General features: G+C 39.4%; 1 protein-coding gene across 1 annotated transcript; it reads left to right on the top strand.

Moving 5' to 3' along the window:
* The first annotated feature begins 12,354 nt into the window (after window positions 1-12,354).
* Window positions 12,355-19,297, top strand: EOMES (eomesodermin). Its single transcript, XM_014057090.2, has 6 exons — window positions 12,355-13,163; window positions 14,580-14,734; window positions 15,392-15,513; window positions 15,714-15,872; window positions 16,640-16,701; window positions 17,296-19,297. Exons 1-6 carry the CDS (start codon window positions 12,355-12,357, stop codon window positions 18,029-18,031), a joined length of 2,043 nt encoding a protein of 680 aa, XP_013912565.2. The 3' UTR covers window positions 18,032-19,297.
* The last annotated feature ends 6,450 nt before the right edge of the window (window positions 19,298-25,747 follow it).

Here is a 25,747-nt window from a genome sequence, read left to right as displayed (position 1 = left end):
AGAAGAACAGATTCATGGGCTCTTAATTATCTGCAAATGGTTCTGATTAACATGTGAATGTGGCATTTGCAGCACATTAAGATGGCAATATACAAATGACAATTTTCAAAGGATTCAAACTAGGACATGATTTAATCCTTTTAGACTATTTTTTAAAAAAAATCACAATTACTTCTTTTTTTCTCCCCAGTACAAGACTGAGCTCAGATCTTTTTATAGTGGGTCTAGTGCTGTTTATTTTTATTTTTATTCACATATTGCACTAAGCACAATGACTTTAACTCATAGATTTTTAAGACTATGGTTTAGATAGAATGTCCTAAACTGTAAGTGAATTCAGTTATGACATTAGGACATGATGTAATAATATTTTTTGTATAAAATATGATTTATTCAAGTGGCTGAACTGATATAACACATTAACCCAAAACAAAACAAACCACTTTATAGCTTAGTCACAATATATACAATCAAACATCTATGATATAAAAAAATAAATGCAGGTCTATTAAACTAAACTAAAATATAAAATTCATGTTCAAGTTATATTTTTGTTAGTTCAAGAAGTCTTGAAGTTTATTGAGCAAACCTCTAAATAGGAAAAATATTTTAACAAAAATATTTTTGTTTAGCTAAAGTCAACTGTCAGGCAATTTTTATATTAGTTGTTTTCATTATCTATTACAGGCACATTAAAAAAAAAGAAAATATTTTAACACTTTCTTAGCACAATGAATTCCTATCCATTCTAAGTCATATTATGCTCAATGGAATTCATTCATGAGTAAGTTTAAATAAGAACTGCAGCTTCCATTACTGTAAAATGTTCAATTAAAAACTCACAGAAGGGGATACAGTTCAGTTATGAGATATAGCTTTGGAAGATTTTAAATAAAATAATGTAAAAGATGGAAATGCAGTAGAGAATTAACCTATAGTTGTTTAAGTTGGAACAATTAGAATTTTATTAAGTTACACCTATCTGTAGTCATAAAAGAGACCACAGTATTAAAAAAAGATAAGCAATAGGATTTTGACAGCAAATTTTAACTGGAAACAAATTTAATTTATAGTTGCAACTTTAAAGTGTCATCTTGAATAAAAAATATCATAAACACTGTGAAACAAACCTGCAAAAGCTTTTGTCCATTTAAAATTGTATCTTGCTTCAGTGCAGTAATCCATAATGCATAAAATAAAAAGTGTTAATCAAATATTTTACAGGACTGGGGTCATTTAATTTTCAACTTCTTAAAGAGTTTTGCTTTAAGACACATCATTGGAGACAGAACTATGTGATAATTAATAATATAATCAAGCTGTTAGTAGCTGCCAAGCATTTTTTGCCCTGCAATATAAAATGGAATTAACATTTCTTCCAGATTGGTGGAAAAATGCAGATCATTTAATTGTTAATAATATAATGTATATTAATACATTATTTCAATCTTTCTCTATTCTGTCACTCTGCAATTGGGAATTTCAATTCCAAGAATCCCTGATTGAAATGTTTCATTCCATCACAGCTGGAGACACCAGTTTAAGAAAGGATGTTGAATGTAGAGTTTAGAGAACAATTGAATACTCATCTTACAGCTGTGCATGCTTCAGAAATGGTTCAGAAGTATCCTTACTTTGTATAAGCATTTTTAAGAATTGCATTAAATCTATTCTATTTTAATCAGCCCATTCATTAAAGTGGCACCTTCATATTTCAAGCTCTTACATGGATATCATTAAGGCGGCAAATTGGTAAATGGTGAAACTTATATGCTGATTTCAATATATAAATGCCATGCTTTATGTACAAAAAATTATCATGGTTAGCTGCTGAGGAAATATTCTACCAATATATGCTTCTGGGTGCAACAGACACTTAATCCAACAAGATTCATACTCAGAAAATACAGAAGTTGCAGATTGATTGAATATAGGCAGTACTCGAACTACAACAGTAATTGAACAATTACAATGGTAAGTCATAAAGTTCATAAAGCAGATCACCACTGCACTAGACCCAATTTTACAACCTTTCTCACAGCGGTCATTAAGCAAATGTTACTGTCACTAAATTTCCAGTAAAATTGTTGTACAAAGTGATCACATCACTGTAAGCACTGTAAATGGCTGTAAATATGGGCTGGTTGCCGACTGTCCAAAATGTGATCAGATGACCACGGAGAAGGGGGACATCAGAACTTCAAAAGCAGACCATAAGTAGTATTGGAGAGAGTCTTCCAGAACTTCAAATGGCCACTAAGGGACTGGTTGTAAATCAAGAACTACCTGTAGTCACAAGCCATTTACACTTATAACAAACCAATGAAATCATAGAGACGTTTTGGTGGAATTGGGTTCCATCTAATACTTTTACAGATTCTGATCCAGCAAGTGATACTAAAACTACATTGGAATTATGTGGAATCAGAGCAGTAGATGGAGAGAAGATTCATAGATGTTATCCTTATTTTCTAAACTTTATTAAAGATCTAACAGAACTTCAGGGCCTTTCTGAAAAGCATGGAGACAGAATATTTATTTGACACTGACAGTGTTTTATACACCACACACACACACACACACACACACACACACACACACACTTTTCACTTCAGTGAATGTTGATATAATTCTTCTGAGTTCTATCCTAAAAAAACTTCCATCTTTCATGGAGACCTAGTTAGGAGTATATGTAACTAGACAACCCATGATGCCTTGCATTGTAATTTTAGAGATATTTCTCAATGTCTTCAACAATGGCTAAGCTTCTAATATACTAGAAAAGGTCTTAACAATTTAGAGCGATACTCAGAAATGTATCTGCCATGAAAAGAACTCATGTTAAACTATATAGCACAATCAAACATCAAAAATTGACCATATGATATGTTTTATGACATTTTGTACAATGTTATAAAATGTATGATATATCATAGAGCACTGTATATAATCTGCCAAATTTCAATTCCATGATAATCCTGGGTACCACATTTTGGATACATTTTGTAAACTAACCCATTTGAAGTAACTTGGTTGAGTGTTTTGCTCTATGGTGCACCATTTCACTCAACTAAAGGTTATAAACCCAAGAATTGTTGTAGTATAACTAGACAAACTCTGCTCCATTGGTCATCTTTTCAGAATTATTTCTTTATCAGATTCCTCAATGTTTTCAACATTGACAGAACTTCTATATATTACTTCACTGGAAAAGATGAGATACATTTGAAGATGTATCTGCCTTGAAAATAGCGTCAAGGTTCCAAGTAATACCCCCAACAGTAAAACTCTAAGGCAGGCATTTTCCTCAAACTTCTATTTTATTAGAGAAATCATATTGAGACATCTGGAAAAACCTGAATCTGAAAGCCACAGGGTTTTCCCCACTCAAAGTAAAGCCTCTCCAGGTGTAGGCTGAATGTCCTTGACTCATAAGGAAAAGAATGTTGCTATGGCTGTATATCTCACTCTGTCTCCATCCAACTCCCTTCAATTTCCCAAAGTACACCATCCACCAAGTGTGGCAGCCCTGAAGATCCAAAGTTAAAGATGGCCTCCAAGGCTGACAGGCTTCCCCCCTCAGTCGATGAGTATGTGCTGAAACGAGATAAGTGTAGGAGGTTAGTCCAGTTGTCCCTAACTTCCTCTCCCCTTCCCCAGGAAGACCCTTTGGCTTATTAGGAAATTTATTGTGGAATTATTTTACCAACCTATCTATTTTCACATCCCAGCTCTTAGCTTCAGACAAAGGATATCCTTTCCAATGGACTAAATACTGCAAGTAACTTCTATGCAATTTAGAGGCCAAAATATTATTAATCTCATAATGGGTTTCCCCTTGCACTACCATTGGTTTAGGTGTGGATAGTCTTGCAGTGTCAATCTTGAACTAACATCAGGTTTCAGTAAACCGCGGTGGAAGACTGGATGCACATTCCCTAGTAGGTGTGGGAGGTTAATTACTTTCATCATGGAAAATGGTCCTAAAAACTTAGTTCCTAGTTTTTTTTGCTGGGCAATTTCAGTTTAATGTATTTGGTGGACAGGTAAACGTGATCTCCCATGTGAAAGGGGAGTTGAAGAGATCAGCATTTATCTGCTTGTTTTTTGTATGCTTCCGCTGTCTCCGCTAGTGCTTTCTTGGTGTTCTCCCAACCTGTCTTGAGTGAATCCATTCAGTCAGCTAAAGTCATGGATGAGGGCAGCTCCACTGGCAACTCAGGCATGGGAACGAATTCCATGCCACTAGTGACTTGAAAGGGGGTGAGTCTATTGCTGCTATGCACTGTGTTGGTGTAAGCCACTTTGCAGATCAGGCAGCAGATCTGCCCAGTTCTCTTGTTAGTACGTAATCCACATAGCATCTTTTTTTAAAATATTTTTTTTATTTTTGAATAAACAAAAAAAAAGACAAAATACAACAAACACCACAAAAATATCTTCCATTACAAATTGTAAAGAGTGTGTCAATTGGTTACAAAGAGCTTTCGTGCATCCCTTCCACAGTCATCATCTACAATTCATATCAAGTTATATGTTTTAAATCAAATATATTTATATATATTACTATCATACCTCAATCTTCATATGACTATGATTGTTTTTACATCCCTTTATATAAAATATTCCAAAATTTAAAGCAAACCACATGATGGCATTCTGTTATCTATTTTCAATATCATCCAGCAACATTACATCTTTGTAACACTTTCTAAATAAAAATTAATTATGTTTAATAACAAAGTTTCTAGATATCCTTTCTTAATCACTGTTTACAATTTATATCCAATTTCCCTTTTATCATGTCAATACAAATATTACATTATTATCATTATCAATCATTTATTTAACAATATCCATCATTTCATTTTTATTTTTTGTCTTAGTTTAACTAAATTTGACTTACTCTTTTTTAATATTATAAGCTTTTATACATAACAGAGTTTCTAAACTTCCTTTCATGATCACCATTTAGAATTTATACCAAATTTCCTCTTATCAAACCAATACATATGTGTACATTGTTATTATTATCAATTATTTATCTAATTATATCCATTATCACTTCATTTTTAACATAATGCTCTAATTTTAACTAAATTTGACTAATATTTTGTTATTAGTTTTCATATCTCAACCTGTGTCTTTCCAGTAATAGTGCAGTCTTATGTCTTTTGCCATTTGAGGAATTAGTCTTCTGGTTATTTCCTTAATCAAATTTGTGTGGACTTCTATTTGCAACTTGTTGCTTTTTACATATATTGTAAAATCTCGAGACCCTCCATCAGTTTCTTTAATCAGTTTATCTTTGGTTATCAGTAGTGCTTTTGTCAAAGTTTCTCTCTTTGAATCCATCAATTCTTCTCTTTTTTCTTCTTCTATACCTTGGAATCTGGGGTAGAGCTCCTTTCCATCTATCTTCTCTTTCCATGTTCCACTCTTTCCATCTCCAACCACACTCAGTTCACTGCCAGTATCCACAATTATCTTGCCTCTTTGTTCATTTTTCCCTTGGGTTTTTAGGACTCTAACCTCCACTTTTTCCATTTGCTGGATATCTTCAATTTTTCCATCAAATTTTACTGCATTACAATCTATATTTTCCAATCTCTTCTCAATTCTCTCTGTTGTTTCTAATAATTTTGGAATTTCAAACATTGTAATGTTGTGGTTTCTTTTTGGTGTTGTACCATACTTCCAACTAGTAACACTGCCACTCTAGTTTCAAAACAAGGTTTTGTTTTCACTTCTCTCCAGCTGCATCCAAAGAGTACCTGTATAAACAACCCATGCTCTTCTCCTTATCTCTTCTGTAAACAAGCTGAAGCCTTTGAAGTGCAAAGTCAAAATGATCAAAGAGAAAATAGAGAAAGCAATATTTCCAGGACTCAACCTCCAACCTCCAAGAGGCAGTGTAACTTCTTTTCCCTCTGATGTTACTACCATCTTTATATTCCTTTTATGTCTTCTTTATATTCCAGGCTTAAAACAAAATTTTAAATGGAGCAAATTAAAGAGAAAAAACCCAAATCAATATTATAAAAAATAAAGAAAAAGATTTAATCCACAGGTAAAAAAGAAATAGAAGAAGAAAAACCAATACTTTCACTTTAAAAAGTAGGCGATATTTGCAAAATTTCCATCTATTAAAAAAAAGGATAACACACTGTCCAATATAGCTTAATTTCGCTGCTTATTTTCTTTTCTTTACACGTTTAATTTAGCTTTGATTTTTTTTAGGGGGGGCAGTCTCTTTTATAACAATAAAATTTCCTCACCAGATGGACACACTTTCTCTGTCCCAATTTCAGCAGCTTTTGGCTTTGCTTCTTTTGGATCAATTAGGGACTTTGCGATGTCCCTGAGATCCACAAGATGTACTCTTCCCTGACCATCTCTTCGGGACAGTTTAGGTCCAAAAGCACTGTCCAGCGGCAAAAGTATTGATTGTTATTGTTATTTTTCTTCTTCATTGGTATTGTGCTAGACTGGGCTTTTGTACTCTCATTTTTCAAAATTTCCCAAGCTTCTTGAGTTGTTTTTCCCTTGAGGATTCTCATCCATGGAATCCTTCCCAAGCTCTCTCTAAGTTCCCTGAAATTAGCTCTCTTAAAGTCCAAGACTCTAGTTTGACTTTGTTCTACTATTTGTGTTTGCATAAAGTTGAATTCCTGTATTGCATGATCTCTTGCCCCCAAGATTCCTGTAGATTCAACACCTTCTATCATTTCCTCTCTTTTAGTAATAATTAAGTCTAATATGGCCGATCCCCTTGTTTCCTTCTCTACCTTTTGGGAAACAAAGTTGTCTGCTAGGTTTGTTAGGAACCTGTTGGATCTTCCACTTGGTGCAGAGTTTGTTTCCCAGTTGATGTCAAGGTAGTTAAAATCCTCCATTACTATTGTGGTGTGCTTCCTACATACCTTAGTTAGCTGACTAGCAAAAAGTTCATCTACTTCCTTTGCTTGATTGGGTGGCCTGTAGTATAGACCTATGGCAATCTCGTTTCCCCACCCCCACTTAATATTGATACAAATGCATTCAAGATAGTTCTCATCATTGTTGTGCTCTATTTCTGTAGCGATGTAGTTATTTCTTATATATAGTGCAATCCCCCCACTTTTATTTGGTCTATTTCTTTTAAATAATTTAAATCCTTCTAACTGTATGTTCCAATTGTGGGTTTCATCTCACTAAGTTTCTGTAATGGCAACAATATCATATCTGCCCTCATTTACTTGAATTTCTAATTCACCCTGTTTATTCCTCATACTCTGTGCATGGGGTATAGACATTTGAGTCCATTTTGATTGACCCTGTGTTTACCATCTACATAACCTGTGTTATGCCTGACTGTCCCTATTTTCTTGCCATATGTTCACTTCCATTCACTTCACACTTCTGGGTAATAAGCTTCCCTTAAGCCTAGTTTGGTGAACACCTTGCCTTCCACTAAATGGCTTAACATGTTTTTCATCAAGGGGAAGGGGAAGTGTTTCCCACACAAATGGCATTAATTCCACAGAAATCCACGCAAAGCCTTCCCTCCCCATCCTTTTTCTCTTTGAGCCGCCACTTTGGATTTGGTAGGTTGAATAAAACCCCTTGTAGAGTGTTCTGGGGAGGGCAAAAACAAGCAAAAAAAGGCCATTTTTTGCACACACAAAAAAGTGGCCAGTTTTTTGTCCCCAAAAAGGGCATTGGAAAACTTATAGAGTGCTCCTGGGGCCTGGGGGAGCAAAATTGAGCAAAAAATGGGCTGTTTTTTGCTCATTTATGGCCTCTCCAGCCCCTAGGAGCTCTCTGAAAGCCTCCTACAAGCTGTGCATGGCCATTTTGGTGAAGGGGTGTGGTTTCAGGGGGCAAAAAATGCTGTATTCAATGTATAAGACACACCCAGATTTTCAGCCTCTTTTTTGAGGGAAAAAGGTGTGTCTTATACTCCAAAAAATATGGTATATACATATCACTCTGTCTCTACCCAATCCCCTTCCTTTTTCCCACAGCATTTCCATCCACAAAGTGTGGCAGGCCTGGAGATCCAAAGTTATGACCTTCAGGGTTGACAAATAGCCATGTTGAATTGCATAGCACAAATACAAAATGTATTTTGTATTATGTCATTAACAGTTTTATGATTATTTTTATGATAACAGTTTTTGTTGAAAATTTGCCAAATTTCAATTCCATAGTAGTCATGGGTCCCATCCTTTTTATTGGCATGACTTTTTGCACCCCTCCTTCCTGGGGAAAAAAAACCTAGCACAGGAAAACTAGAAATCTAGGTCATACTTTGTGACATTTTGACAATTCCAGCTAAAATTTTAGGAGGTTGCCTACAGACTGATATGGCTACATTAATTATTGCTTTAAAAAGTTTGTCAAATAAGCAAATCCTAATTTCAATAGAGAGATCTTTTTGCAGGATAAAGGCACTGAAAACTCTAAATATAGCTATTAAAATTATAAGGGTTTAATTTAAGTTTAAACCACAATCAAATTCAGCTGTTTACTGATGAGGAAGGGAGCACTATTACCCAAAGAAGGAAAATACTAAATAATAGTAAACACGGCAAGGATGCCTTTTTAAAATCTACTGGCAAAATGGAAGGAAGATTTGATGTCATTAGCAAAATCACTTTGCTTAGTAAATAATACAAAGTAGTTCATAATCCATGTTGCTACTCTCCAAGGTGCTGAATATTCACATAAATAATTCATTATACTTTGCTTGAAATATGGTGGAAGCAACAAATGCTTGCTATAAAAGATAGGCAAGACCAATCAATGAAGAAAGTGACTAAGGATATATAATCTTATAATTTAAGAAATGCTTACTCAGAAGTAAGTTTCACCTAATTCAACAGGATCTATAAACAAGTGGTTTTGGACCAGGAGTTTGAGATGATAATACCAATTCTTGTTACACATCATTGTTCTTGCATGAAAGTGGAGAATAATTTGTTAGGATTGGCATACAATTTTCTATCTACTATGAATGAGAAAAGTTCAAAATATCATTTTGCATCTAAAGATATTTCCAGTATAGCAACTTCTTGTGTATAGCTAGATTTAAATTCTTTTGATCAAGTGTAATTCTTTGAATTCTTCGTGTCTGGACTTCAAAACCATACATGACAGCAAAGATTCAAGATTCCAAAGCAAATTAGGATGATAATATGGAGGAAGATATATCTTAAAATATTCACTTATTTGGATTTCCCTAAACTCAGCATAGCAAAATTGTATCTGAACTTTTATACAGCTATTAGTTCAGGACAAAGGGAGATAATCCAGTAATGCTGTCCTAAATTATAAAGAGATCCATATGTCATTGTGATTAGTGTTGCTTAAAGGTAAACCACTATGTATTCCCAAATAATTCATTTTCAGTTGTATGTTTTTAAAATGAAATCTTGATCTTTCACTGTTTTTACTTTTCAGCGAGAAAACCTTTTTGGGCATTTAAAATTAATTTTGAAATGAAACAAGGCAAAGCAAATTATTTGGTGAATTGAAATCCTGTACAAAGAAAATACAGGTAAGGCTTTACTTGTCCTGTGACTATATGGAAATGGTAGCATTTTTCTATGAAAAGTTATGGAGATCTTTCCTACAAAAATGGCTGCCAACAGTAGAAAATTGCTGTCCTTCAGAGTATTAACTCAATTCACACCATGTCTTAAGGTAAACCAATATGAGATTTATTTTTTAATGATCTACCCATAGTTAAACAATCTAAGATTTACCTTTAGATTGGCTGATTCACAGCCAATCTAAATCTGGCCCAAAACCTGAAACAGTCAGCAGAGAAGTTTATCTCTTACATGATAATTTTATCTCACAAAAGGACAAATTCTCTGTACTTTACAATAAAAGCTTGCTTCGTTTATATAGAAAGGAGGAACTAACCAAGGAAGACACTGTCTCTCACATGTTCATTTCGAACTAAATTTCAATAAAATCAACGAATTTGTGTCCAGCATTTCATAAAAACAAGTGGGAATGTATGCTACATATCTTAAGATCTTCTTAAAGAGTTAATTAATAGGTGTTTTTTTCAATCAATACAATTTAATCGATACCTGTATTCACTAAAGGTGAAACCAACACACAGAAAAATTATGTTCTTCTAATTTTCCATGTTCTTTTATAAAAAGATAGTGTTAAAGCTGTCAGTTTGAAGAATTATTACCATTGATCCGCTATTTATTAAAGCAGGAGCTTCGCACATCTTGCAAGAACGCCAAAAGACCTGCTTCGTTTCGCTTTTAACTGATATATTGCTTTTTAGGAACGAATTTTGAATTTCTCAGGTACTTGACAAAGAGTGGAACACTAAGCTTTAAAACATATTACTGTACAGCCGCGATCAATCTTGTTTTACGGTAGTTTCCTGGTTTGGCTTGTTAACTGGGACTTTTTCGCGACGGTGAATAACTAAGACCCGGCGGGAAAGAATGCCCCTGTATCCAGACATTGACTGACACTAATTCGGAGCTTTCGCCATATCATAGCTCCTTATTGGACTTTTGTTAAAGCGGGTCTTCGCTAAACACAATGAGCAAACGTCCACTAATCACGCAGAAATTTGCGCTACGTCCCAGGACAGATTTGGGAAAGGCCTCTCGGTTATCTAGGGAGAATGTTCCGGAATTCCTTCCACTAACGTGTTACTGCTGGCGGCGTAATGCCATTGGGCGTGCTCTTGCGTAAGCTTCAGGAGTGGTTGCGCAAAAGCTTTGGTAATAACGTGTGTTCTGGTGCTGCTTACAGGTGACTGATTTCAATCCAACAGTCTTCGGAACAGCCAGGGTTCCAAATCAAGGTAAGACCTATTGGGATCGAAGATCTCCCTAAGTATGCTCACTACTTTTGGTCCTGTCCTCACTGAAATTTGACAATCTCATGCTTTTTCTCAGCGGTTTACTTGAGTTATTCTCTATACAAATCTGGCCGTACTCGAAAACTAAAATGCAGTAAGCACACAAACAACTCCAAAGCTTGCTTTTATTGAGGCTGCATTGGAATGAAAGCTCATTAAATTCTAGGAGACCAGCTTCCAATCTTATAGTTTGTAGCTTAACGGAGCCGGCCTTTTTATGCCTCTGGAAGTTAACCCGAATTCATAGGATCTTGCTTTCAGCTAAAAGGTGTGTGAGATGGTCTTTGATCTGCCTGAATCTCCAACAGCCTACATTAGATTAGCTGGTAATAAGTAAACACTTTGTATTACTTTTCAAACTAATTATAACTTTCCAGGATTGAAATTGCAAGGCCCCCAGTGGTCGAGGGGCAAAGTAGAATTCCTTCTTGCTAATGTCAGATAAAAGTTGCCTTCCTGAGTTCAACAGAAAAAACTTCCCTGGTTTCTGTGTCGCTGTTCCCTTCATCCGCTTTTCCCTTCAGAGCCTTGAGAAATCGTGGAAGGTTCGATACGTTGTTCTAGATTCCACTCTCTCTGCCCCCCCTCTCTCACACACACAAATCGGGACAGCATTAGAACGGGGAGGACCCCCGCTTTGTCAAGGGCCAGACTCTGCGCCGATGCTGAGGGCGACGCCCGCCGCGTTTTAGACATAATGTGGGTCTGCCACGTCCTCTCCCAGCTTGGTCGAGGGCGCTGGCGAGCCAAGGCCTCGCCTGTTGAGGTGGGATGGTGACTTCATGGGTGGCCTGAACTCAAAGGCAGTGGCTATTTTTTTCATTTGACCCCGAAAGTGGATTTCGGCCTTGCAGAGGTTGGCACACTAAGAACCAGCCAGACTCCGCTTTCCTTTAAGTTGAAAGGAACGCTTTTAAAAGTTACAAGTTTCTCTTTTTCTTTTCGGGAAGAAAAACTTAAATCCGTCTTATTTATAGGAAAACTTTTTTTCTTTTTTCGGGTTCATCGAATTGTTTAACAATGCAAAGAGAGGGGTGACTTTAAAAATATACCGCCCTCCAGGAGTCACAGATGACTTGTTTCAATTAGTAACTGTCTAATTAAATTAGTGTCTCCTAGCTCAGCCAATAGGTGGACGAGAATAAGAGAAGTTCGTCTCTGAATGGAACCGCCTCCAAGCCCCTCCCCGGGTACAAGAAAGAAGCGCGCGCCTATATATATGTATACAAGCTCCGGAGCGCAATCGGGTGCAGTCACTGGCATGGGATTAAAGGGACGGGGGCAGTGGGTGGCTTTCAATAGGTCGCCACAGTGGGCGGCTAACGACCTTTTCTCTCTCTTTAAGACGTCTGTGAAGCGTAGACCTCGGGAGGGGTGAGGTGCACGCTGTTTGCGGCTCTCGCTAGAGCTGCTCTCCGAGAGTTCAGGGACGCTTCAAGGCGGAGACGAGGGGGGAATCACTTGGCGAGATGCAATTGGGGGAGCAACTCCTTGGCACTCCTGCTAATCTGCCGGGTGCCCCGTTTTATCCACTGGAAGCCGCGGGCGGTAGAGCCGGCGCTACCGCGCGACACCTCAACACTGGGTCGCCGCCGCGCCTGAACTTGGAGAAGGTGCCGAAAAAGTTCGGAGGCGCCTCTGTGCCGGCAGCAAGCCTGTTAGGTGAGGCCGAGGCGGCGGGCGAGACACCGCCCTTCGTCACTGCCGGACAGATGCCCTCCAAGGCAGTGACCGAGGTCGCGGACGGCGGGCGCAAGAGCTCGCCGTGTCCAGCTGAGGAAGACGTGTTGCCGCCGCCGCCGCCACCGCCGCCGCCGCCTGCGCGCTACTCTTTAGATGGCCTGAGTCCTGAACGGTACTACCTGCAATCTCCCGGCCCGCAGGCTAATGCCGAGCTGGGCAGTCCGTGTTCGCTTTTCCCGTACGCTGGGACGCCCGGGAGTGCGCAGTCCAGCTCTATGTACCAGGCGCCCAGTGGAGCGCGCTACCCCTATGGTTCTGTGCTGACTCCGCCGGGCAGCTTTTCGACGACAGCGGGTAGGACGCCCTTCGCTGCAGCCGCGAGCACCTATCAGTATGGCCAAGGCGCACCTCCCGGTGCTCTCTATAACCCTTACCCGCCGGCGGCGGCGGCGGGGGGCTCCTGCAGCGGTCTAGGGGGACTGGCGATGCCCGGCGGGGCAGGGGGGCTCCGTGCCCAAGTTTTCCTCTGCAATCGACCGCTCTGGCTGAAGTTCCACCGACATCAAACCGAGATGATCATTACTAAACAGGGCAGGTAGGTTTTTATGACTAGTGGCCTTTCCGAGCGCAGCTTTCCTGCCGGAGCATATCTGTTAACTTCTGCATTCCTGGGGTGGGTGGCAAAAGGAGAGCGGAGCTGCATCCCTCTCTAGTCAGGATTTAAGTTTTGGGTGAAAGCAGGCTTCGCGTGCCCTAGAAACATCTGGTTTCAAAGACGAGTAAATTCGTTTCTTCGAAACCAACCTGTTAGGTTTGGAAACATGTTTGGAAAAGGAGAATTAGCCGATCCAGTTGTACTTAAAAGAAAGAAGAAATCTGCAGCAAAACACTTTAGGATCCTGGCTACTCTTATAAGTGGGTTCTGGTTTTACTTTTTTGATGTGTTCCCTGGTTTCGTTTTTTTTCTATTTCAGAATTCCAATCCTATAATCTTTTTTTCATGAAATACTATTTCTTCAGTCTCCTGAAGCCACTGCACACTTCTTAGATTGCTCCCTCCCCTCCCCTGTAATCACCCTGGATTTTAAGCACTGGTGCTATATTTATGTGTTGAAGTGCATTAAAATCTCACACCCACTCTGACCCTTTTTGAAAGAGACACAGAATTTTTTTGGGTATTTTGATTTTATGAATCTCAATTTGCCTTTTAGTTTTAATATGTTGTAACAAACTGACTCTGGCACCATTTGTTTGGAAATTGATCTGATCAAAGTTGCTGAGAAATCACACCACTGTCTTTTCCTGTTACTTAGCAAAGCAATTTGTGTGACTGAAATTTATATTTTAAGATTTCAGGAAGACCGAATCCAATTTTAACTAAAAACAAGCTCTTTCCAAGCAGGTCTTTCCTGCCACCTCTATGAGAGAGTATGATTATGGGAGCTTGAAGTGGAGTTCTATTCTTTCTCCTTTAACTTCTATTTCCCGTCCTAAAAATTAAAATTAGTTTCCTTGATAAATTTCAGCAGAATTCTTATTTTTCCCAATGGGTTTGTTTTGAATAATTATTAGAAAAAGCAAATGGTTTCAGTGCAGAGAATAATACCTGTCCCAGGAAATCAGGGTTTGAAGTTCAAAAGTTAAAATTCCAACCCTCAAAACTGATGATGAAAATGGAGATCTGCACATTTACACAGGATAACTGGAACAACTGCTGGAGGATGTTGATTCTCCAAAACAGGATTTTGCTAGGTGATGGTGAGGTCTTTTCTTTCCTGCATCTACTCTGATGCTTGCAAAAGAGAGAGGATGTTTGAAGCCAAACCCTCTCCTAACCAAGCACTCTCTAAATATAAAACTGCAAGGGAACCACCATCTGCCTCCTTTTCTTTGCCCAGGTGCTAGTCAAGGCTGAAACATGCTGCCAGAGAGACTCTGCAGGAGTTTTTGGCAAATAGCTGCAGGCTACTTCTCTAAAAGCCCCTTTTTTTCTTTCTCTTTCTCATTTCAGGCGGATGTTTCCTTTCCTGAGTTTCAACATAACAGGCCTCAATCCTACTGCCCATTACAATGTTTTCGTTGAAGTAGTGCTTGCAGATCCTAACCATTGGCGCTTCCAGGGAGGAAAATGGGTGACATGTGGCAAAGCTGATAATAATATGCAAGGTAGGATGTTATTATGTAAGGTCTATGCCTACAGCTGGTGGGGAAGAGGGTTGTTTGAAGTTTTTGTTTTGTGTTGTTTTTGATCTTCATTATTCACCCTAGAGGTGGATAGAACATTACACTTAATTGAGTAGGAAACTAACAGAGGCATTTTTGCCTCATATATTGTCTTCCTTGTAGTCAAAAATTTCATTGTGGAAGGATAATATTTCTCCCACTTTTTAAATGAGATATTGATGGCCTCTGCTTTTGCCCAGAATCTGGGAAAGTATAGAGCTATTTCCCTCTTACATTTCTTCCATTCATTTCAACTGTAATTAAGACTTAAAAAAAAAACAATCCTGCATTTATGATTAAATTGCTGAAGGGATGGCTGATATAGTTGAAAGATGTTGCAAATTGTTAGCAAGGAAATTATCTTTTTTATTATGATATATTCTTAGGTCTTATTATGGATGCTATATTTCCTTAGCCTAATAAAGTCAGTGGCAGCATATTACTAGATGTACAAGTGTGTGAACAACAGTGCCTCTTTTCTAAATCTGATACTTAGTAGCTACATACTTTGGCTAATGTGTGGTTATGTCAGTGTCTCTGGTATAGAAGGAGGGAGCCAAAACATATTTTTGTTTATTTTTTCCCCACTCCTTCTAATAGGCAACAAAGTTTACGTTCATCCTGAATCTCCCAATACTGGAGCCCACTGGATGAGACAGGAAATCTCTTTTGGAAAACTCAAACTTACTAACAACAAAGGGGCTAATAATAATAATACCCAGGTAAAAAAATTATGTACTTAAATGCAATCTGAATCAGACAAAATTAGCCCAGCAGTCTTGAATATTGACTTAGTCTAACTTAGTTAACAGAGATAAACTGGCATGCAAATGAGAAATAGGCCTTGAATCCTAACTGTACAAAATTTGATAGATTTTAAACATATTTGTCTTATAACAAAAGATGGCTAAACTGTTTCCAGATGATTGTTCTACAGTCCCTGCACAAATATCAGCCTCGCCTCCATATTGTGGAAGTGACAGAAGATGGTGTTGAAGATATGAATGACTCTACTAAAACACAAACTTTCAACTTTCCTGAAACACAGTTCATAGCTGTTACTGCCTATCAGAACACTGATGTAAGATAACATAATCTCAGTATGTCAATTGTTTTTTTTATCTGTAGCATAGCATCTTCTTTTACCTCATGCTGTTTTTAAAATTAAATGATAAAAACATGTAAGCAAATAGACTTGTGAAGCTGAATGTTTTAGTATTAATGTGACATGTAAATTGCTATTTCCAGTTTTCCACCCATCTATTTAGCAGATTTATTTAAATTTATTATTATAAATTTATTTTCTGATTCATTCGTTCATTCATTCATTCATTCATTCATTCTCTATAGCTACCAATGTCAAGCAAGTGACTCCAGTGAACAATCATAAAGCAGTTAAAAACAATTACAGTATAATACAAATTAAATATATATATGGCAGTTGAGAAAAATAGTCATAGATATCAATATAGCTAGGAAACAGGGCCCTTCATACATTTAGGATCCCAAACCTGTATACAAAGTCATGTTTGTATCCAGGTTTGGGAAGTCAGGTGTACAAATTGGCCTTACAAAGGGCCAATAGGGTCAGAATCATTCTCAGTCCTGAGAAATAATGTTCCAGAGGACAGGAGATTTGGCAGGAGTGAGGGCATGCCTCCTGGAATCTGCCAGTCAACATTCCTTGCCTGAAAGGGCCTGTAATCTACTCAACCAGCAATATTTATATAGAAAATTTAACTTTCCATGTAAATATTTTTTTCCTTTTTACACATACAAAGAGCTATTTGTCTTTTTAGGTATAACATATCTAAATAGGTCATGCTATTTTTCTGATTTACTTTCCAGATCACACAGCTTAAAATTGATCATAACCCTTTTGCAAAAGGGTTCAGGGACAACTATGATTCGTAAGTAATGATTCGTGTATTTCTACATAGTGCCAAGGACAATGAAAGATTTCTATTAGCTCTTAATGTTTCTTTTAATTAGTATACTTATTTTGAATTTTATATTTTAAAAAGTGACTTTACATCTGAGCAAAGAACAATTCTGTTAAATAACAAAACTGTACCAGTAACTAAGGAATAATACACACACACACACACACACACACACACAAACACAAACACAAGTATGTATTTGGGACTAAGTTCTATTGAATGAAGAGGTTGGCTTTCCGAATAGACAGAACCTATCAGTATATTGCGCACTGCAATAGATGTGTGCAATAGGTTAGCAGAGACTACTAGATGTAGAAAAAATGTTTAGTTTGGAATATAACTTTTAAAAAATTTAAACAGTTATTTTTATTTAAACACAGAACTTTATTATCTTTAATTAGTATTAATAGAAAAAGGTGTACATTAGACTTACAAACTCTAGCGCTAAGATGGCATTCCAATGAACTGTGGTTAGAGCCCCATTCAGATTCCATACATGTTAACAGCAAATTTCTGAGTGGCAAAGAACAGTATCTTAGCCTTTCTCTTTTATATTTGTAGCATGTACACAGCTTCAGAAAATGACAGATTAACTCCATCTCCTACGGATTCTCCTAGATCCCACCAGATTGTCCCAGGAGCCCGGTACACTGTACAACCCTTCTTCCAGGAACAATTTGTCAACAATCTGCCACCAGCTAGATTCTATAATGGTGAAAGAGCTGTACCACAGACCAATGGCCTCCTCTCTCCGCAGCAGGCTGAAGAGGTGACTAATCCACCACAGAGATGGTTTGTCACTCCAGTCCAGCAGTCTGGGGCCAATAAACTGGACATGAATTCCTATGAAACTGATTACTCTCCAAGTAGCTTACTCTCTTATGGTATCAAATCCCTTCCCATTCAGACATCCCATGCACTGGGGTATTACCCAGATCCAACATTTTCTTCTGTGGCTGGATGGGGAAGTCGAGGCTCTTACCCAAGGAAAATGTCTACAGGTTTACCTTGGACCTCGAGAACAAGCCCTCCAGGTTTCTCTGAAGACCTCCTTTCAAAAGAAAAAGTAAAAGAAGAAATTGGTTCATCTTGGATTGAGACACCTCCATCCATAAAATCTCTAGATTCAAATGATTCTGGAGTTTATATTGGTGCTTGTAAAAGGCGGCGACTGTCCCCAAACAGCTCCAGCAATGAAAACTCTCCAACAATGAAGTGTGAGGATATTAATGCTGATGACTATAGCAAAGATGCTTCTAAAGGCATGGGCTACTATGCTTTTTATACCAGTTCTTAAATGTTTGAGTCCTGGTGTCTTAAAATTTGAGTAACTGTACATGTACAGTGGTGGTGCTGAGATCCCTTGGTGAGGAACCTTTGGTATCGTCACCTTTTGAAATGGTCTTGTGCAATTCTATAGAATGTGCCAAAGTTTTTGTCTGACTTCCACAGGAAAAAAAAATGGAAGAAAACAAGGTAGCACTAAAATAAATAAATAAAGTCTCTTTCTTCTGCTCATTTACAAAATTTAAGGGAAAATACTTAAGCAGTATTCTAAAATTAAATTAGGTTTTCTTCAAAATGATCAAAAAGAGGGATGGTAATACATAAGGACATTTTAATCAATGGTTATGTTTTGTGCATTGCCAAACAATTTAGAGAAAGGAAATTCTAAATTTCCTTTAGAAGTCTCTGTAAAAAGAGAGTTCAAATTGGATCTGTTATTATCGACTATCTGAAAAATACTTAGAGGCTTTTCCTTTAGAATAATTCTTCATATATGCAAGAACAAAAGTCTTAGTTTATAGCAAGTGAAACTTTTTTTTGACTGGGGGACTTTTGATCTTATGGCAGTGAAATATTCTTACAAAAATAGCAAATAATGATTCCATATAATATGTACAGCTCTGTGTCTAGGCATAATTGTAGGGTATGGCAAAATACTATCTAGTTCTAGTTATGGCAGTGCAGTTGAAGAGGATACGTTGGGAGTTCTCCATTTAAACCAATTCTAAATTGAAAGTGGGCACTAAGGCTGGGAGTATGTCAAAATGTCTATTTATTGGTAAGTGGTCAGTGTATTTTTTTTTCAACTGTTTTATATGAAAAGTGTTGTACTTCCTGTTGCGCGGTCTGTAAATATTATCAGATATTGAAGTCACAAAAGGCTTTAAAACAAAGCATTAATTTTATTGGGGGGATGCTCATCTGTACATAATTTATAATAAATGTATTACAATGATATTAGTTGTTGAGAAATTTCCTTTTCACTGCAAATGCTATATGAAGATTTTGGTACCGGATGGGGTCCTGTTCTGAAACAGCAAGTGGTACTGTTATTCCAAAATAAAATAATTTTGGCAACAGGCTCTCAACAAAGTAGGTAGAACAGGGTCGGTAGAAGATCAGAAGGTTGCGACATCCCATTTCTCTGTTAAGCTGCTGCACAACCAAAAAGGCTGCCCTTCCTTACCCAGCCATAAAACCCCAGATTCCCCAGTGAACAAGAATTTTAGCCAACCCCCCAGAAAGAGGTAGAACTTGGTCCACATAAGCAAAAAGCGAATAGGTCTCCCTTAGGTTTGCTGGATCTCCCTTCGCATTCCTTCAAGAAGGAGCGAAGTCAGACAACTCTGGAGCGCCTAGCGTTATCGATGCGAACATTACAGATACAGTGCGAGACACTATCCCGAGTCAGGCGCCTTTTTCCATAGCCTCTTTGTGCCCGTCGGCAGCTAATTCGGGATTGAAGAGAACGGAGGTCTTCTCCTGCTCTGCTTGGGAAAATATGGACTCGCGCCAGTAGCCAAAGGAAGACGTGTCCGGGCTATCTTACATGCGCTCCGCGATACTCCAATGCCGCTTTGTCCGGGGACTCTCCCTGAAATGGCAACATGTTCAAGTGAGGGATGAAGAGAAGGAATTCTTGGATCTTGCGCAGGTCCATTTTCTGACCTCCAGGCGACAGTCCTTATCTACGTCCAGCAGCAGAGACTTTCCTTGAAACCGAAGCGTTTCAATTTCAAGTGGAAGTCGCGTCACAGGCTTAATTCGAAGACCAGGGGCCTGTTCTGTCCAATTTCTGGATAGAATTTTAAAATCATTTTTATCACGCCGAAGCTTGTATGCACCCATGTCTTCCTGATTTAAATCAGATGATCAACGATCCTGGCGCTTAGAAAGTTAAAATCAATATACACGTATAGTGCATTTTTAATTAAAATAATTGTAACACATAATAGATAAAGATACCGCACATACCCTTTTGTTTGTAAGGTGATTGCAGCCGAGACTTTAGTTTGTTGGGGGGATAACTAGCGCGCTGAGGACTTACTGCGTCTGACTTTCTCCTTGGACGGAAGGGGCCTCCAAGAGCTTCCTTGAAATCGAGGCCGGGGCAGTCCGCCGCGAGTCTTCAGAAACCCCCTTACGCAAAAAGCACGACTTCTGATTTCATTCTTCCCCCAGCTGCAGGCAGAGAATTGGACCCGGCACTTCCGCGTTAGGACGCCACTATCACGAGAGTCTCTTGAACTCAGCCAGGAGATGAAAGCCGAAGTGCGGCACCCAACCATTTTCGGTCAGAAAGCGCAGTTTCCAATTTGATATCCCTTTCCTCACGGAGGAAACCTGTATGTTCCGAAGGTTGTCTGTTTTCTCGGTCGCATGGGTGGGGGTGGTCTTTTGTTCCGTGCCACTCAGACGCCTCCAAAGTAAAATTCGGAAACTATTCCAATTTGGATTGTTCTTCTAACCAATCTCCATTTGCTCCCTCGTTTTCTCTATTCCTCGATTGTCCTGCGCCAATTGCCGAATAGCAAAGCGATTCCCTTCCTTCAGTAGTGTTTCCACGCAACCTGTATATTTTTTCACTGCAGTGTTTAAAAAAAAGGAAGGAAAGAAGAAAGGAGGGGTGGCAGGAAGGAGGGGAAAAAACTCGTGAAAAGTCCTCACACTGTTTAATGGAACTTATAAGTGCCTGGCTGGCCCCAATTAACACCTTATGATAAGGCATTCCTAAAATGGGGTGCCAGACGCCAAATTGCGAATAAATGTATCTAATTAATCCGCCTAAGATGACAGTGATAAACAAATCTATATTTAAATCGAGATGAAAGATGCAAGTTATTTGTTTACAATAACAGTAGGAAAGTTGAAAGTGCTGTAAACGCGCGTCCACGCGTAACATACAAACCTGCTTTGGCATTACCGCTACAGCTGCCGATTACAGCCTCAAATAATTCGCTGCGGGCTGGACTCCATCAGCGCCCATGTGCAAAAGTGGATCTCCCTGGGATTGAATTCGCAGACCGATTTGCATGAAGTGCGTGGTTTTCAAACAGTAGCTTTTATTGCCAATTCAGAAGACAGTGGATAGGGCGACTAGCACGGAGAGTCTTTGTGAGTGTAGGTTTTGGTTGCCCAGATCTAAAATTTGAGGCAAGGAATGAAGGTCAAGTTGATTGCCATAAGAAGCAGAAATTGGGAACAATGGGGAAAGAAAGCAGGAAGTAAGACTGGTAAATATACGCATGCTGATTACTGACTCAGGTGCAGGGACACTTTCACTAATTACAAGTCTGTGTATTTTGGCACCTAATTCAAGCACATTGAAATCCATGAGATTCGTGTCCTGTTTCTGGTGTTTTAACTCATATAAAATCAACCAGAATATAGGTCACAAGTGGTCGAGTTCCGAAGCCTTTGACAAATGTGTTAACTTTGCCACTTGTTTAGAAGACAATCTTCACAATCCAGGTGTTGTAAAAGGTGAGAGTCACTTCGAGGGACTCCTGGTGATTTCCCAACCTTTGGATAGTTTTTTCCAACTTCTTAATCTAGCCTATAGATTTAGGATTTCCTGGTGGTCTTCCATCCAAGCACATTTTAAAGGAAGCTGAATTTCACTAATGAAATGTAAGACTCAAGTGTTTTTTGTTTTGTATCAACCTGACACATGGGGGGGAGGATGTGTAATGTTCTCTTTAAAAACGCTTTTAAAAGTCTTTTCCTCATATCGACCAATGGGAGGCACTGCTCTTAATTGATCGCAACAAATCCCATAAACATGAGCTCACTTTTACTCAATGAAAAAGTCTAAACAGCAAGAACTCAAGCCACATTTCGACGCAGAGGCCAGGAACAAAGGCGGTGACCCTCTCCCTCAGCAGCTTCGCGGTTTGCACGTTTGAATGAATCGTGACCTGCGCTCTGGTAGGAAGTCTAGTCTCAGGTCAGTGGGGAGCAAACTGAAAAGACGAAGTCAGTGACCGACTACATGCCATAATACACGCGTGTATTATTTGTGGGTGCCCGTGCAAACTGAATGAAAAATGATTTCTTCTACTCCACCCTTCCCTCATTTCAAGCACGCATCCGGATTTAGACGAGAAATGCGTAGGAGAGCAGCAGCGGGACTCCCAACGGCTGCCAACCGCAAAAAGTTAAACAAAATGAGCGGCTTCTGCTGAGCTTGGTTTGGTAGGTCACTGCAATACATCCTGCAATGATCCCAGTTTAGGTCCCACTCAAAGCAGTCCCACTGAGTTTTACACCTATTACTGAGTCTATTCGTAACTCTCTCAGTGTGAACTCCCTCTCTGAACTTCCAAGTTATATTTTCTGCCTGAGTTCCTAATTGCTTTTCCATGTCCCAGGGAGGGAGACTTGAAAAAAGAGAGGGGGAGGGAGGGAGGGAGGGAGGGAGAGAGAAAGAGAAAGAGAAAGAGAAAGAGAAAGAGAAAGAGAAAGAGAAAGAGAAAGAGAAAGAGAGAGAGAATTCGGAGGACCTGCTTTCCTGGTGTTCAAGGTTTCCAGAAGGGTGAAGATGCCATTCCACACCTGTGGTTTAAATTGCATCTTCCTGCTGCTGCCAAAGTAACAACCTTGCCATCTGGTTATCTGGATTCTTGATTCCATCTGCTCAGTACAACTTTTGGGCAGTGGTGAATATGACAATATGCCCTCCTGCTCCACCCATTTCCCCACTAGGGTCTTCACCATTCTTTGCTGGCAGTGTCACCTGGTGAGAAGAAACGTTCAGATCTCAGAACTGTAACAAGGAAGAGCAAGCCAGCCTGCTGTCTATTCTGAGGTGATTTGTAAGATAGGGTGCTTGGTGCTTTCTGAGGTTGGTAGGTCCCCCCCCCCCGACATTTCATTACCAAATTAAGGTACACCATCAATAGTAGAGAGGAGAGAGTGAGGTTTGCACTTATTCTTTATACACAGTTTAATTCTGAATGTCTTCTCTGGGTATCATTTGTGATGTGCACTGTTTCAGCTTTCTACAAATTTACTTTGCCTACTGCATATGCTGTTCTGGTCAGAGATTCATGGTATGGTGCTCCCACTTCATATCTGAAAAACAACTTCTGGCCACAGAAACAACAGATCACCTCACTGCACTGCCAAGTTTTTTAGATTTTACACCTTTTGGAGTTGTAATGGGGTAGCATCGGCTGTATTTAATCACTGAATAGCTATTGGGTGATGAATGAGATGAAGGTTATGTCATATGACCAAGGTGGTAGAGGTGGAAGGGCTTTATGTAAATTGGAGATGTCCTGAGATAAAACATACAGATAGTCTATTCACTGATAAAAGGCTTTCTTGAGAAATTCAACCCGAAAGAAAAATGCTTGGGGATCTGCCAATGGGTCCAAAATATGTAAATCCATGCCCCCTTTGTAGCAGCCTCTTTTGGGAGAAAAAATCCACAGACATCTGCAGCCAATCGTGGGTGTTACCTAAGGGTCTGGATAGATCACAGCCCTCAATTTTGAGATCTGGATCAGCCGAAATATTTGGTTGGGATGGAAGAGTTACAGGGGAAACAGTTTTTCCTGCTCAATCTGAGTTGGAAATGTTGGAAATTCAGTGTGTAAAGTTCACTCCACTCTGCCACATTTTGGGAGAAGATCTGTTCATGACATCATCCCAGCTTGGATTAGTCATTGGCAGATTCCCCGGGAGAAGGAGATGGTGCCTAAAGGCACTATGAGAAATTATACGAGTTTTTGTTCGCCACCTGAAAGGGCAATACGTTGACAGTCACTGTAGAATAGTGCATTTTTATTACTGAGAGAAGTTTATGTCCATAAAGCAAAAGGTGAGTCCTAATTCGACTTGCAAAAAGCACTATAAATCTCCGCTTGCTGCCCTTACTGCTGAAGTCTAGCCTTTGGCTCTCATACTTCTGCCTGAGTTGCATTCAGTTGGGCAGGACCCCATTCTGAAGTTATGCCGAGAAGGCAGTCGAAACCTCGTCTTTTTCGTGGCTTCAAAATGTTTACATTTTCCAGCAGAGGCGCCATTCTAGAAAAGAGCGCCGTGTAACCACTGCCTCTGCATCGCTTAGCTCGGACGGGCGAGGCACCGAGCTGAAAGTAGTTCTGGAGGGGACTAGTGGAGCCGAGTTTGTCTCGAAGTGTGAGCAATCTTGCCATTCGTCGATTCACCTATTTCCAGGGTCTTGTGGATTTCCGTAAAAAGTGGACGAAAGAAGCACGTGCGCAAGGGCGCTTGAGAAATAGGAGAGCTTTTATCGACTAGCTGATTGAATCAGGAAGCCTGGCAGATATCTCTATTTCCGCCCCTTTTTTCTTTCGGATAAATTTGTTCTAAAGGCAATAGCTCCTGGCATTAATCTGGACGTAATTCCCATGACTTTCTCAGTAACTAATCCTTTCTCTTCGGGAGAGGCCGGATTGGTGCGGATTATACTAAAAGTGACACCAGATCGCTTGTCCCCGAGGTTTTTCCCCCCGATTTCCTACCACCAGGGAACCAAATCATATACAGTATAGCCCACCGACTGTGCAGATTGTTTCCTGCTTGCAATTTAAACAGCTACACAGTTAGGTTATCTGTCTTCTAAATAGCCTTTTTGGAAATAATGTGGAGAAAGTGGGTGTAATTTATCATTTCTATCCTTTATATCTCAAAGTTTCTCCAAAATATTAAAATTATATTATTGGAGTGGATGACCTTTAACCTTCCAAACGTTGATCCTCCCTAGTGGCTTTGCTGATTGGGAGTTATAAATGAGAAGTTAGCAGAGGGCTGCACATTCCCAACAGCTGCCTGTAAGATTGATATTTTATCTATCTATAGGAATGAATCAATATGATTTCATTTCAAAGGAAATTTATAAATAGGTTGAAATCAAATAAGGCTGCAAAAATCCAAAGGACGATTTTGATTGCAACTAAGAAATACTGCCATCTGGTGACTATCTTGGTTGATACTTTGGTATACTATAGATCAGTGATGACTAACCTTTTTGCCATTGTGTGCTAAAAGCGGGAGGAGTGCGGGGGGGGTGTTCCTGCACATGCGTCCCCACACCCATAATTCTATGTACCCTCCCTCCATGCATGTGACCCCCCTCTCCCCCCCTCCCCCCCGCTTCCCCTGCTTTTGGCACATGATGGCACAGTGGACCCGTTTTTCACCTTCTCCAGACTCCAGATCCTTTCTAGGAGCCTGGGGAGGGCGAAAACGGCTCTTTTTTGGACTTCTGATTTTCGTGTTGGGCTGTTTTTGAATAACAGAGTTGAAAGGGAGCTTGGAGATTTTTTAGTGCAACCCTTTGCCTAGTTTCTTTTTCAGACTAAATATATTCAATTCCTGCTATCATTCTTTGTATGTTTTAGCCTTCATATGTTTTACCCAGTGACGTGCGGTGAGGTTGATACCTGGTGAGGCTCAGCAGGGCAGCGGTCGGCCTCGGCGGGGGGGGGGGGATTTGCATCGCGGGAGCAACCAAGCGCCCAGGTCTGCAGCAAAGAGGCAGCCTCCTCCTTCTCGCCCACTCCTCTCTCCTCTGAAGCACGCCCCGCCCAACGTAAGCATGCTCAAGAAGACACGATTGGCTGCTTCCAAATCAGGAGGCGGGAGAATTAGTGCCTCTTTTCCATTTGAACTTCTTTGCCTTTTAACTCTTTATTAACTTTTAGAAGGCGAAAAATTCCTTATGGAAAAGAGGCCCTGAGTTCTCTCGCCTCCTGCT

Source organism: Thamnophis sirtalis, unplaced genomic scaffold, assembly GCF_051295495.1.
Source record: "Thamnophis sirtalis isolate CommonGarterSnake01/CBP01778 unplaced genomic scaffold, rThaSir2_p1.2 scaffold_4, whole genome shotgun sequence".
Lineage (NCBI taxonomy): Eukaryota > Metazoa > Chordata > Lepidosauria > Squamata > Natricidae > Thamnophis > Thamnophis sirtalis.
Note: the sequence above shows the minus strand (reverse complement) of the source record. Positions and strands in the feature narration are given on the sequence as shown.